Here is a 15,906-nt window from a genome sequence, read left to right as displayed (position 1 = left end):
CACACAGTTATTAGTATTAAATGAGATCTAGGGATAGATTTAGATTTAGCAGAATGATTGGCACCCAGTAATATTTAAGAAACAATTGAGAATTTCATGATGCTGTCTCTCCTGGACATGACAGGCAATGTGGGTGAGAAGTCAATTCATCACTACATTGATTGTTCCTTGAACCTATTTTGGTCCCTCATTTTGTGCTAAACTTCTGCCTTCCCTATAATATCCAGTTTTATATCATGATCTCACTAAAATTTTAATTTTGATTTTCTTGTAGGATGTTTCTTATACTCTGTCATTTCAGAGCACACCAAGAGCTTTCTGTCCATGTTCATAGTGGAGTAAAATACCATTCCCAATGTTCTACACAAGCAGTGTATTGCTCTTGAATGCTATAAGCAAGTCATGATATCTGAATTGTCCCAACTCAACTCATAAATAGATAGGTAAGCTGATACCTGCTATTAAACCTACCATAAAAATATTTGAAAATTTAAAGTAGTATAAGTCTGCTAATTATTTTTGAAAATATAATGTTTAAGACAATGGTATATTCTTCAGATAACATTTGGCTTCCTTTCTCCTTTGAATTTCAGGGCTCAAAATAGTCTGTGTACATACTAAGTAAATGCTCAAATGCAAAGATGCCCTGGGTCTCATGGGCAACTCAAACAAATAAACTTCTACATCCTCAGCATTTATTCAAGTACTAATGTGTGAAAGCAAATTAGAAACAATACATGTAAATGACACATACTGCTGTAAAGGTGAAGTAGTCTTGAATCTCAGATTAAAGAATAATTAATCATACAGTTTTTAATTACACTGTATTTTAATGAGTGTCCAGTGCTGCAGCGCATTACAAACACCCTAGAGTTCCATGAAAGCTTCTGCCATGCTCGTTCCAATAGCCTCTTTGCTTTTGTTTCCATTTCTCTATGTTGATGGAGACACACACATGTATCATGTCTTTCTCAAATCAATCTCAAAACTAGTTTGTGATTTCTTTGTACCTCTGTACTGTTCCTTCTCTACAGAAGTTATAGAAGACATAGAAAGAATTCCAAGCACTCTTATAAGCGCAGAGTATTTCTTATCTATTCTGAACATTTAATACAATATTCATGCACTGGAAGACACATGGCTGCAATCTGTACTTGTATCTAGCACCTGGAGACAACACTGATAGAGTGATTTTTGTACCCTGTTAACTCTCTTATTAATTACAAATAACATATATGTGATGAATCTTGTTTCAATATGATCTGATTCATTTCTGGATGTTAGATGCATATTGTAGATAATAGAATCAGAGATCTTGTTGGGATAATTATTCTGGATTAAACTGTCAAATGACTTTATAATTTATATAAAAATACATAACAACTTAAAATTCTATGATGATATGGTAAAGAAAGGTGTCTTACTCCATTTAAATTACTTATGAAATATTTTCTTAATTAATATTATCTATATTCAGTGTTTATATACATTTTCATATAGAGAGAGATTCTGTATGCAAAGCTCTAAATGTATTTAGCTAAACATGAATATCACCTATTCCTGCCTTAACTAGAATATTTGATTTTATATTTTTTGTTATATTAAGTTATCCTTTTCTGTCATGTTTCTGCAGCTAGAGCTCTCATAAGACACTGAGAACAACCATATTATTATATGAAAAGAATGGTATTACATTATGCTTACCTATAGTAAGATTTTCTTATATATAAAGCCCTTGGTTCAGTCCCAAGAATAACAGAAAAGGGGGTTTATTCTTTCACAATTTCTGTAAACATTTCAGGGAGTGATGGTGTCAAGTCTTCTCCAGGCGTTAGTCGCAAACAAGAGTGGACTACCTCACTAGTAGTGCTTTTGCCAGAAGGAATTACGTCAGAGTTGCCTTTTACTGGTCGAAATAATCCAGTTGGTGAATAATTATGATATTAATTTTATATTATCATTGTGCATTGATTATTATAAATTAATAATGATTGTATTTATCAAATTAAAGCATATAGATTTTTATCATGCACTTTAAGTTGATTCACATATCACAGACTTGAAGAAGGAATGCTTAGCATGTGTAAACTGCCATGAGCAGTAGCTGGCTCAGCAAAGAGGGAACAGTTCATTTAATTTTCCCAATAGTCAACTACTAGACCTACATCTATGGTTGATGATCTCCTGCTCTGTAGATGCTGTGCTCTCCATCACAATGATGAGTTGAAATAAAAATTTTAATGCCCAAATCAATATTTATTTGCTTTGAAAAAGAAATATGGTATAAATAAACACTAAAAACATGTCAGTGCTGATTTCAGCATAATTGAGCTATGTACATTCAAAGGTGAAATGTTCCACTTGAATAAAAGGGGTCCCAATTACATAGCTGCTTCAAAAATCCATTAATAAAGAAGATAACAAAGAAGTATTGAAGAGACTAAGGTGAAAGTCAGAATGCCTTCTCATTGACAACAGAAGTGAAAAGGCCACAGTCTACAGTTTTTTGTAATTAGGTGAAGGGGACAGTAAAAATGGAGGTTGTAAGTTTTATTGTATACCATTTATTCAATTCAGACTACTGTTAAAAAGCAAAGAGCAGCCCTATGAGTATTAGTAAAAGTTATACTTATTTCAGAAATAAATAGGAAGACTTAGATCAAGTAGTAGGCACGTAATTTGGAATGAAACTCTATTTAAATTATCTTTTGACTTAGTCACTCATTTCTATATGAAATAATATTGTAATTTCATAAGATAGTTATTATTTTTATTTTTTCTCTGCTCCACTATTTGTCCCTGCATTTTCTTTAGACAGAAACAATTTTGGATTAAAATTTTGGACATGGGTGGGTAGCCCAATCCCTCAGCCAGGGGCCATTCCTATTCACTGGATATGATCTACTCAGGTTCTCTCTCCACTTTCTTGGGTATTTTGGCTAATATCATTGCTGTTGGGTCCTGGGAACCTCTTGCTTTCCTGATATCAGGAATTTTCTATTGGCTACCCCCCCCCACTTCCCAATCCTCACTGCTGCAAAGCTCTGTTCAATTACCTGAACCTCTGTACTTTCTCCCATGTCTCCTCCCACACCTGATCCTGCACCCCATTCTCTGTCTGCCTTTTCTCTCTCTCCCATTTGCATCCCTCTACCTTTTGTGATTTTGTTCCCCCTTCTAAGTAGAACTGAAGCATCCACACTTTGGAAACCTACAGATTGGGAAATATCTTCACTAACCCCACATCCAATAGAGGTGTAATTGTTTTTATTCAGACTAAACTGAAGTTTGCTATGGAAATTGAGATTGATTTTCTCTCTTGACCTCCTTTTAAACTTTTAAAACTTCTATCATGAAAGAGTTTGACTATTATTAATGCATCAAAATGACATGAAATAATATTTACTTTGTTGTATATTTCTTTTATGGGTGTGTGTTGGGGGAAGTGTAGGTATCAAAGAATACAGAAATAGGTCAAAAGGACTCTCTATGTAAGTTTGTGCTATCTTTCAACCACATGGACCCCAGGGAACAAATTCAGGTCATCGAGTTCGGTTTTAAGTGCCTTTAACTACTGAGCCATTCTTCTATTATATTTAATTAATAAATTCTTTAATACTTCTAGGTTTATACAAAAAAGCTGTAGTAAATCAAATAAAATATTGAATCAAAATGAAAATAAGCCCAATATTGAAATGAATGATCATATGCACATATAGTAAAAGTCAAGCAAGAAAAAATTATACAACAATATAAAAATCAATTGAATTTAGTACCTTCTTCTCTCCATAATATGTTAGCTACTGCAGCATGTCAAGAAAAGAAAGAGAAGAGAAAAACTATTCAGTTAAAGTTAGTTGACTTGTAATATAAATAGCTACTAGCAAGGTGAAAATTCTAGGGGAAAAACAACGACAAAAATATGTGTAAGTGATGCAGGGGTTGGATGGGGATGCTGCAAGGCTCGCACAGCTTAGCAGGTGGTGAGTTTTGAAACTGTACTTTTTGGAATGGACTAAGAACACTTTCATTTCACTTAAAACGAGAACATTTAAGTTAGTGTTTTAGATACATATTTAGAGGAAACATTAGTAGTTAAAACCATTGAACTGCTTAACATTTAGCGTCCACAAAACAAATCATTTCCCAAGTTTTTACAATAGGTAATATACTTCTAAAACATGAACTGCTTGTAATGAAGCAGATTTCTGGAAAAAAATGGATTCTCAACACAGTTTGTATTTATTTTTATGTAACACATGCATTCATTGTTTAATCCAGGCAAAATGTCACTGTATTTAAAATATTTTGCTAACCTCAGAACACACTGAATATTTATGAACAATCGGTTTATTAAATACTAAAAAGAAAGTAAACCATTAAACAGTTAAAATATTAGTATAAAAATAATGGAAAATGATGTTCACTTCGTCTACTATTAGAAGTCCAGTCTTTATATTTTGTGAGTAAAGAATATAAATTAAAGGAAGAGTTAAATAATAGAAATTTCTGACACATTTAATTATTATTTGAGTGCTTTGATAACTTCATGATTCTTAAATCAAAGTTTAAATTATAGGTTTATGTTTGATTCCAAAACTACACATTTTTGCCAGTATCTGTTTGTGTTTGTTTGAACCAGGGTCTCAATCTGTAGCCCTGACTGGCCTGAACCTGTTCAAGTAGACCAGGCTGGCCACCAATTCAGTTGTCTGCCTGCCTCGGATACTTGAAAGCCAATACTACAGATATGAGCCAGCTTGTTTGGCTAAGAAATACATTTTCTGAGAAAAGGGAGTTATGTTATCATAAGCATTCAATAAAAGTACACATAAAGTTTGTCACACAGGGAAGTAATGTATGGAGACAGAAAATAAAAGATGAAAAATTCATATTCTTCTTCTGGAAGAACTAAAAGACACTAAAAGATGTTGCTCCCTCCAGAGCACTGGAGTATATTGGTGATTTTCTGTTATACAATGTATGAGGTATATCAAATGCTACCTTTTTAAATGTGTGCTTGTTTTCAGTACTGGGACTCTGACATAGCAGGGATTAGAACACTGTCAGAGTCGTGGCTTAGCACCCATGCTTTGATTGACTGCCACAATGTGTACAACAGAAAACTTTCACTCTAGTTTTCTCATCAAACAACCCAGATCCCCCTTTCACATATTACTGTAGCTTTTTTCAATGTTTATAGGAAATAGACATAAATAGACAAGTGTTTTTGATCTATTCATGAGTATGTAATATGAAAATAAAAATTTCCACCATACTTCTTCCTTTACATAGGCATATCTAGGTAGTCTCCAAATATTCCAATTTCTAAATCTCAAAAATATAGATTTATACCATTTAAAAGGTATTTTAGTTGTCTTTGGTTATAAAACTAAACGTATTTCATGGAATAGAGGACAGCACAAAGTAATAGGGTTCTACGATCATCTGGCATTCATAAAGATATACGCATTATGTATGTAAGGTGTCTGTATGATTGCTATGGCAATTGCCCTTTTACTTAGCTAATTCCATTAACACATGTTCCTCCATGGGGTGTTTGTATCGTTACAGCTTTTGAAAATTTTATTTTTTAGGTTATAATTACATTATTTTCCCCATTTCCTTTTCCCTCTCCAAACCCTTTGGTAATCGTGTTCTTGCACCTTTTCAATTTTGTGGCCTATTTTTCATTAAGTGTTGTTACTTTTCTATAGATTTATATGTATATATCCTTAAATATAACCTGCTTAATCTATATAAATACACTGTGCTCAGTCTATAGGTTACTTGTACGTATGACAATTCAGAAATGACCATTCATTATTGAATAAGTGGTCAGTGTACTCTTCTTTTGGGAACTGTTTCTGCCAAGAGACTTCCTGTAATTTCTCAGCAGCACCATAACTGTACATGGAATTCCTCATAGAGTTAATTCAGGTAGATGATTACTGATATGTGCCTCTGTGCAATCAAGTATGAAGAAAACTTATTAAATGTAAATACTTAAATATGAATTATAGTACATTAATAAGTTTGAAAATTAGTCATCTGAAATCTTTGCACATATTATGAGCAAATATCATATTTACTAACCTAATTCACTAATACTCTAATTGTAGAGCTACTTATTAATTTATTTTAAATTTTTTCAGTTACTTATGTCTTAGAGTGACTTTATTTCATCATGTGTGTGTGCATAGAATATGGACACACAGATGCAACAGATGAAACATGTCCTCTAAATTCTGCATAAAAATATTCTAATTTTTTTTAATTCTGTGTGTCTGCCTGTGTGTATTTTGATATTTTTATTTAACAATTGAAACATTGAAGGGATTAGAGGATCCCATGAAATGATGGAGCTATGCAAACTTCTCTCAAGTATGAAGATTTGTACATTACATATGTAAGGAATATGCATGCAGATCTCTAGCAAGTGGGGACCTGTTTTCCATTGACGTAAAAAGAAAATTAGTTTCCTTCAAATGTATCTTTTGATCAGGTATTTGGGAGGCAGTGAAATTAATGTAGCATGTATGCTTATAGTATGTAAAGGCAAGTATGCCCAAAGACCAAAGGGGGACATCCATAGCTTTAGATCTGGAGTTAGAAATGGCTGTGCTCATGTGGGTTCTGGTAGGTGTTTCAATCTTTTAAGCCACCATTTCAGGGCATATGGGCTCCCATCATATACTCTTTATAATGCCAACTCTTACACCCAATGTTATGCCTCCTGAATCTTCCACCAGTGTTCAACTAGAAGATTTTTGATAAGCAATTTTAATCAATTCATTATAAAGTAGCTCTAGTATGCTACCTAAAGCCGTCCTGTCTAGAAATAGTTTCCACTAAGTAACTTCTATTCACATAATCTTATTAAAGGCCTAACTTACTCTGTAATCTGACATAAAAAGTTATTAGTTTTAATTCCTTGGAAATAAGTTTTTTTAAATAAACTTCACAGTTCAATACTTACTTACTAAATAACTTGAATACAGAATTACATCTGAACATAATGTCTTTTTTTTTCATCTTTATTAACTTGAATATTTCTTATTTACATTTCAAATGTTATTCCCTTTCCTGGTTTCCAGGCCAACATCCCCCTAACCCCTCCCCCTTCCCTTCTATATGGGCTTCCCCTCCACATCCTCCCCCCATTACTGTCCTCCCCCCAACAATCATGTTCACTGGCGATCTAGCCTTGGCAGGACCAAGGGCTTCCCCTTCCACTGGTGCCCTTACTAGGCTATTCATTGCTACCTATGAGGTTGGAGCCCAGGGTCAGTCCATGTATAGTCTTTGGGTAGTGGCTTAGTCCCTGGAAGCTCTGGTTGCTTGGCATTGTTGTTCATATGGGGTCTCGAGCCCCTTCAAGCTCTTCCAGTCCTTTCTCTGATTCCTTCAACAGGGGTCCCGTTCTCAGTTCAGTGGTTTGCTGTTGGCATTCACCAGAGTATTTGCCGTATTCTATAATGTCTTCTATTGAAAATGCAGATCAATAGGACAGATGCCAGGCACTGGCATTTTAATATTTTATTATTAATTATTTTACTTATTTCCCTCACTTTGTACATTAGGAAGCTGGGATTTCTTTTAGAGTAATGGGTCTCATTTTTATGCTCTATAAGAAAGTATATTTGCAGAGTTAGAATATCATAAAAGAAACAATAGTTAGACAGTTAATGGCATAAAGCTGTTCTGGAGTATACCACAGCTGTTTCCTTGGTCTATGACTATTTAAACTGTCTGGGTTTCACCTAAAGATTTCTGTTTCTTGCCTTTCTCCTTCTCTGAAAGCTTACAGCTTTTATGGCTGAAAGGCATTTTTTGATGAAGTGCATTTATGTGAGCATAACATTTAAGCTAAGTGTCATTGTCTGCTTTCCTTTTAAATTTAAGTAAATGAGTTAACATTTACATTACCAAGCAAATGTAAAAAGACAAGCTTAAGATGGAAATTTATCGTATCTAAAAATATGTATGGTTTGCATTTTAGAATATGAGATTTCTTTGAATGTACATATGGGAAATGAAAGGAGAAATTTTTAAATCCTATTTTGGGGATAGAAATTGTATTAGCTATGTCAGATTCATTGCCTTCCACATGCCTTATTAAAAGATACATTTAAAGGAAACTAATTTTCTTTTTATCCTGAATGAAAGCGATTCCCAGTTGTGAGAGTTCAAACCTATGTCTTCTCGTAACAGACTAAGCTGCAGTGGCTAGTGTGTCTATTTGAAGTTGATCATAAACTAGCCAGGAAATGGTATACCCAGGTTTAAAGTGATGAGGAGGAATAATCCAATGGTTGTTTTAAGGGGCTGGTTGTAAATAGAAACAAAAAATTTTGCCAGTAAATGGAGAGTAGAGAAAAGAGGCACCTTAAGATTGCACAGCAGATGTGAGTGTGAGTTGTAACCTGGACCCTGGAAAGTATATGTAAGTCTAGAGAGGAACCCATGAGAGGATATAAGTCACTGATTGTCTAATGTAGGTTCTCAAGGTACTGAATAAGAATCAAGGCTCTCAAGATACTGAGTTACAATCCATCCTGACCACTACATAATGTCAACTTAGAGGTCACAGAAGTTTTAAAGTAAGAAAAAGTTTATTCAGACACAGCAAGTCTGCTTCTGGTGATTAATTGCATGCCAATAAACCCCCAATCAAGTAAGAGCTGCGGCTTTGTAAAAGTATTGGAAACAACAAAAGAAATAGAACTACCTCCCAATAAACATATAAAATACAGAGGCTACATCATGGTGTTTCAAAAGAGTGTCTAATTTACTCTTGAAAAATGCAATGTGACGTCAGTAATGATTGATAGGATCTGACCAGAAGCCTCTTAATGAACTATTTTACATCAACGTAAATGAGTAGGTCCTGTCAAAATATTGTATGGCATTATTCGGAGTGGGTGTGTCCTAAATAACACCCTTCTATAAGTCACTATCACCTAGAAAACTGAAAAGAGCTGGGAAGTCAACTTCTAAGCATCCTCAAAGATAAGGCTAGCATTTTAATGCTGGATGATGTTAAGTAGTAATGTTTCTTCATTGTCCCTCAGCTCAGGGCCACTCAATATTCTGCTATTCTGGCAGAAATCTTCCTCTAAAATGGACTGTCTGAACTTAACAGGAAAAGGTCATAATGCCCTTATAGTATGGCTCTAAAATCACTCTCCTATTCCCAACCTACAAAACTGAGAGTTTCCTTGCTTCTGTGGCACAGGTGACTCCAAGCTTGGCGACAGCAAAATAGAAAACTGGGTAATTGAGTGGTCGGCAAGTAAAGTCATCTTGGAACTCACATGTACTAAGTATAAGAAAACAAAGTTTATGAATATCTTTTTAGCTAACACTCACAAATCCAGAATGCTAGCACCCAATCTTTCTAGACAGGGAAATTCTGAGTTCGCCACTGACAGGAACTGTAGATGAGCTCTTGCAATCCATCCTCAACTGACTGCCTAGTGGTATTCAAGAAAAGGTAACATTAATAAATATGTATTGGTGAGTGACTGTTGATAATTGGGAGAAATGTTGGCTTGTAGCTTGACTATGTACCCTGCCATCATGCACCAGGAGCCCAGATTACTTTTGTTTTTGCATATCTTGAAAATATACCACAGTGGTAATCTAATCAGGAGGTAAGATAAAATGCTTAGAAAGTATGTTCAACACATGCATAGTAACAGCTGTTTATAGAAGATACTGACTATAAAGATGTATGCATCACAGAAAAAACTCAAGATGATCAAACTAATAAAAATATATCAAAACTGGAGCACTGGAGAAGAGTATATAGTAATCCAAACAATATGGCCATCTCTGCTTCTTATAAACAAAGTGATAAAACGATTACAGTAGCAGATATTAATTAGTATATATGCTAACTAGGATATTGGGTGTTTCTCTAATACCACTGCAGATACTATACAATTTTGTAAAAGGCCATTATTCATTTATAACACTTATTACTGTAATGTAACCTTCATGTTATTTATGTGAACGTCAATGTTGGAAATGGGTCAAAGGATCACCCTGCCTGGTTCTTCTGTCGTCCTTGCTCATCTCTCCACTTTGCCATCCAGGCTTTTATAACCATAGCATCTGAACTAAAAGGAGACTAAAGCCAGCTGCTTTGTCTGTTCTCGACACCAGAAGGGGATAACAATGAAGAACAGCAGCAGCGACTCTGGCTATTGCTGTGATTCGGACAGACAGTAGGGAAAGTGGGTCAAAGTTTTTTAACAGCGAAGATGCAGCAAGAGTAAATAAGCTCGGGCAGCCAGCAAAATGGAAAGAAGCTTCTGGAGAAGGAATGCTTGTCTCCACTATGAAAGGTTTCTGTGCAACCTCCAGAAAGCGCCAGGATTCTAGAAATAAAGTATTATCGTGCCAGATGGTGTAAGACGATGCAAGCGCTTCCCCTCATACCTATGTGCACATGAACCTTAAATCTTCTATTCCTCACACTCACACTATTGGAAAGAAAATGACCATATCTTAATAAAATTATAAACAAGAACTTAGTAAATCTGATGAGTAATGAGATATCTAAAATGTAAGGTAACATATTAAACAAATAGGCAGTTGTACGTTCTAAAATGGAGTAAGTAATTTATAAAAATGCTGCACATTAAATTATTTTGATAATATGTATAAAATAAATAGATTGCTTTTACTCTTTAAGAGTCATACATCCAGAACATATTTTTAGACTTTTATCCAAATGGTGGTTTGTATTTATTGTTTAATGCAGAGCAATAATGAAACTTGTAAGTATATGAAACATCTGAGCTCTTCACATACGCTAGGCACTGTGAAGGAATTCAAATGACCAGATTGATTGGATATTTATTTCTACTAATGTCTTCAATGATGTTAATGTGTGTCACCGTTAAACCTAAAAATGTGAAATAGCATATACATTTTTCAAAATTCGATGAAGAAAATAAGTAACTGGAATTAAGACTATGTTTTGAAAGTCAGTAGATGAGTTGGTCAAGCAATTTTCTTGAGCATTACACAAAATGTATTTAAATGATGCTTTCAGCCAAAAGCATCCCCTCACTAAATTTGTCCGAGGCACACAGGCACATAGGAAAGTTACAGGTAGATGATCTTCTAGGCTACATCATAGCAGGCTCTTTATGGTGTGAGAATAGCTTTATGTTCACAATGAACTAAACAAACATAAGAAGTCTGAAGACAAATATTTAGTCCCTGACTATTTTTATATGCTTATGCATTATGAAGTACTTTTTAAAAAAATATTGACTTTCTTCTTAGAAGCCTGAGTAAGCTAATAAACAAAACTGTAGTAGCTTTTTAAATTCTACAATAATCCCAACAATAGTTAGAAGATGAACAGAAGATAAGCCAACTGTATACCATGAGCTCCCATTACTGTATTTCAGCACAGATGTGTAATGAGTTTCTAATACAGAGGTTCCCCTGAGATTAAGCAGAGGACACAAAATAAAACTATTTTATTATGATGGAGATTGAAATTTGACTAACTCCTACTCAGATGATGAAAGGAAACACACAAGGGGTTGCTATATTAAAAATAAAATCCAGCAAAACAAAGAAGTGAAATCTTGCATATTTTGATAAATCTTACAAAAAGTCTCAATAATAAATGAGTATAAAATGATTCACACTTTCAGAATATAGCATCTTTCTAGCCTTGAGATGAGCAAAGAACAGCTTTCACTATCTCTAGGCCTAGGCCTAGGTCTGGAAGTTTATAATCTCTGTACAATCTAACCTTCTAACCCAGGGCCTAAAAGATTCAGTTTCCAGACTCCCTCTGCTAATCTAGGCCCAAAATGTTTCAGCCTTCAAGACTTACTGATAAATAAACTTACTCTTTTCTTTCTTTGTTTCTTTGTTTCTTTGTTTCTTTGTTCCTTTCTTTCTTTCTTTCTTTCTTTCTTTCTTTCCTTCCTTCCCTCCCTCCCTCCCTCCCTCCCTCCCTCCCTCCCTCCCTCCCTCCTTCCTTCCTTCCTTCCTTCCTTCCTTCCTTCCTTCCTTCCTTCCTTCCTTCCTTTCACACTCCAGATTTTATTCCCCTCCTGGTCTACCCTCAACTCATTCCACATCCCACACCTTCTCCCTGCCCCTCTGTCTCCAGGAGGATGTCCCCATCACCCACCACACCACACCACACCAGACCTCTGAACTCAGGAGCCTCCAGTCTCTTGAGGGTTAGTTGCATCCTTTCTGACTGAACTCAAACCCAGCAGTCTTCTGCTCTTTATATATTTGGGGTCTTGTATCAGCTGTTGTAGTCTGCCTGGTTGGTGGTCCAGTGTCTGAGAGATCTCAGGGGTCCAGGTTAATTGAGACTGCTGGTGCTCCTATAGGGTGGCCCTCCTCCTCAGTTTTTCCCTAATTCAACCACAGGGATCAGCAGCTTCTGCCCATTGGTTGGGTGGAAATATTTGCATCTGACTCTTTCAGCTGCTTGTTGGGTCTTTTGGAGGGCAGTCATGACAGGCCCCTTTTTGTGAGTACTCCATAGCCTCAGTAGTAGTGTCAGGCCATTAGGCCTCCGCTGGAGCTGGATCACATTTTGGGCTTATAGCTGGACTTCCTTTATGTCAGGCTCTTCTCCATTTTTGTCCCTGCAGTTCTTTCAGACAGGAACAATTATGGGTAAGAATTTTGACTATGGAATGGCAACCCTATCCCTCAGTCCTTCATTGAGTTGTGTTTCCTTTGCACGGGCCTATTTGGTTTGGAGAGGTTAATGTAACACAGATACTCTCAGCCAACCATCAGACGGAGCCCAGGAACCCAAATGGAAGAGCTAGGGGAAGGACTGAAGGAGCTGAAGGAGCTAACCAGACCACCCAGAGCTCCCAGGGCCTAAAACACCAACCAAAGAGTACACATGGAGGGAACCATAGCTCCAGACAGATATGTAGCAGAGGATGGTCTTATCTGGCATCAGTGGGAGGAGAGACCTTTTGTCCTGTGGAGGCTCGATGCCCCATTGTAGGGAAATGCTCGAGGACTGAGACAGCAATGGGGGAGCGGGAAGAGAAGCACCCTCGTGGAGGCGAAGGGGATCGGGGGATGCAATGGGAGGTTTGTGAAAGAGAAACCAGGAAGGAGGATATAATTTGAAATGCAAACAAATTAAATGATTAATAAAAAGATTATCAAGCACAGAGATATGTGACAATAGTTCATTCAGCTTAATGCAGGTTTTAGAATTAGAGACACTCAAAAGAAATCCAACAATTATCTCAACACCCTCGATAAAAGTTTCTCAGACTTTATAAATGATCCAAATGGAAGAGTAAATTGTTTTCTGTGGTTATCACTTGAAATATTTCAATAATTCTAAAACACAAAATAAATAAACATTAATTTTATTTGTGATAGCTTCAAAGCATTATTTTTGGCATCTTTTTCTTGAATATATTTTGGAACTTTTAAATGTAATTTTAGAGAACCAGTGCATACACTCTTTTGCTTTCATAGCACTGTATTTATATCTTTAAATATGAATACACATATCATTAATTTTAATAATAACTGAGCATTCCTTTGCAAAGCTCTTCACATTTTTTAACTAATTTTTTTCTGATAGATGTTCAGAATCACTAAAGTACACAAGACAGAACTTCTTCTTATTGCTCTTATTTATCTTTTGCTTTTACTTCAAAGTTTATACAGATTTTATATTCAAAGATGTCACTGATAAAAGTTAATTTAGTTAACATCTCTAAAATTATATAAATAAAATATGTCATTAAATAATAAATGGGCCTTGTGTAATACGGCATTAGGCTAGTAAACCTCAAATGTACAACACAAGCATATGAACTTAAGGAAATAAAGTAAATTAAGATAGAGTTCATCTTTATTTGTCATGGGTAATAGTGATTTGTAGCTGCTCACAATTGCTATAAAACTGATAATTTAGTAACATATAGATCATATGCTTTAATCATATTACATGACCCAGTGCTGTTATGTTGTGCTTGTTAAAACTGGATTCAATCAGTATCATTGGTAACAATACTATTTTTACAATATAGGCTTCCAATACTTAATGGTAAGGCATATCATTTTAGCATATGCTGGCATTAGTTTAAAAATTTTATTGTGCAATTTACTTCATGGATGTGATAGTGATGGCCAAATTAAATATCACAAATATTTTAACTGCTGATAAAACTAAATTTCTATAGAATAATAAAAACTTAACGGACATTTATTTCATAATGAACTTACTATTTACTTGATTATATTATTTTCATGCAGACATGCACTATACTTCCTTTAATCCATTCAACCTTCCTTTTATGCTTTCCCCCTTTCTCACAAATGTGTCCATGTGCTAGGAATATCAGGATCTGCTCTGCCTCCTGGTTTGCTTCGTCATATTCAAATAATGGCATGGTTTAATCCAGTTTAAAACTTTCTTCTTCTAAAATAGACAAACATACCAAGAATTTTTGTGTATCTTTAAAAGGTTTTCCAGAATTGCACAGAGGGTTCAGGGTTTTTGAGAGCTTGCTGTTATCCTGGAGAACCAAGTTCAGGTCCTAGAATCTATTTGCAGCAGTTCACAAATAGCTTTGAATCTCCACCTTCAGAGGATGCAAAACAGTCTTTGGAGTATGATGGGCACTTGCAGACATGTGGAAATATATATATGAAACTATAATCTTAAAGATATGTTTTATGATTTTTGTACAAATAACTGCATTTTATCAATATTTAAACCTTTATAAATTAAATTATAGCTATTGCAGTTTTGCAAATCGAATCTCATATGTCTAAATATTTCATTCATGAAAGTAACTTGCTGTGAAATTTAACCCATTAAGAGTGTTCTTATAAAGTGACAGAATGGTAAACTTTCTACAGGAACTCCCAATATAAGGATTGCAAACCGTTCTATGGATTTTAGCACAGGGAACACAGTGGAAGAGATATCCTATACCAATGGATGTGTAGCTCATTGTGACAGGCATTTTGAAGAGGTCTTCCACAGCTTTGGCAGTATTTTGACAGAGAGTTGCAAATGAAGAGAAAGCAAATCAGTAAGTGGCACTAACATGAGTAGGCATCCAGTTTTAGAACCAATGTACTTCTAAAATAAACACTCTTCAAGAATCTTAAATTTTGTTTTATAATATTAAACTTAAACAAATATATTTCTTGTTAACATAAAAGGCCATTTTTTGTGCCAGCTTGTGGTGGTACACACTTTTAGTCCCAGCACTTAGGTGACAGAGGCAGGCAAATCACTGTTCATTTGAGGCTAGTTTGGTCTACATCGTGAATGCCAGGACAGCCAAAGGTACACACTGCAACTCTCTCAAAACACCATTTTTAAAAATTGTTGAATGTATTTAATTTATACGTTATTGTAATAATCTTACATTGTCAACTGTAACAATGTGACATTTAAAAAGGAAAGTACAGATAACACACATATCACAGCATGTTTAATATATTTATACTACAATAAACTACTGTAATATATCTATATATCATGCTTCACCATGATCCATTAGTTGTATTCACCCCACTTCTTACTAAAAATCTGGCCAGATGTAATGTAATTTTTGCTTGGATTTATGTAGCCAGTAGCTTCAACACTCCCTACAGCCGACAGCTTGTTCTTCATGTACTTTAACCCTGAAGGTGAGTCTTTGCCAGTTGAGCACTGCTGGGAATGAATATGTGAAAAGCATTTGCCAAATGCAAGATGTTTTCTTATAAATAGCATATGTCTTTTGTCTAAATCTACACATGCACTTCACATTGTCCTCTCCTAATTCCTGTTACAAGCACCACACATTCACCCATGACTTACCCATTGAATCTTAGTTACCATACTGTAAACGTCATAAAAAGTCAGGGTGT

The 15,906-nt window shown here is 35.2% G+C and overlaps 1 protein-coding gene across 7 annotated transcripts in view; it reads right to left on the bottom strand.

Annotated features, from left to right (window-relative positions):
* Fstl5 (follistatin-like 5) overlaps nucleotides 1–15,906 on the bottom strand; it is a 668,565-nt gene that overhangs the window by 103,731 nt on the left and 548,928 nt on the right. For 5 of the 7 annotated variants that reach the window (NM_001271195.1, XM_039102752.2, XM_063282254.1 and 2 more), the window contains exon 11: nucleotides 3,777–3,803. The exons of the other annotated variants lie outside the window; for them this stretch is intronic. In NM_001271195.1, the coding sequence (NP_001258124.1) occupies nucleotides 3,777–3,803 (27 nt within the window). The remainder of the gene's footprint in view (nucleotides 1–3,776; nucleotides 3,804–15,906) is intronic. 7 annotated transcript variants of the gene reach the window in all.

The sequence above is a fragment of the Rattus norvegicus genome, chromosome 2 (genome assembly GCF_036323735.1).
Source record: "Rattus norvegicus strain BN/NHsdMcwi chromosome 2, GRCr8, whole genome shotgun sequence".
Lineage (NCBI taxonomy): Eukaryota > Metazoa > Chordata > Mammalia > Rodentia > Muridae > Rattus > Rattus norvegicus.
This window is presented reverse-complemented; position numbering and strand designations above follow the sequence as displayed.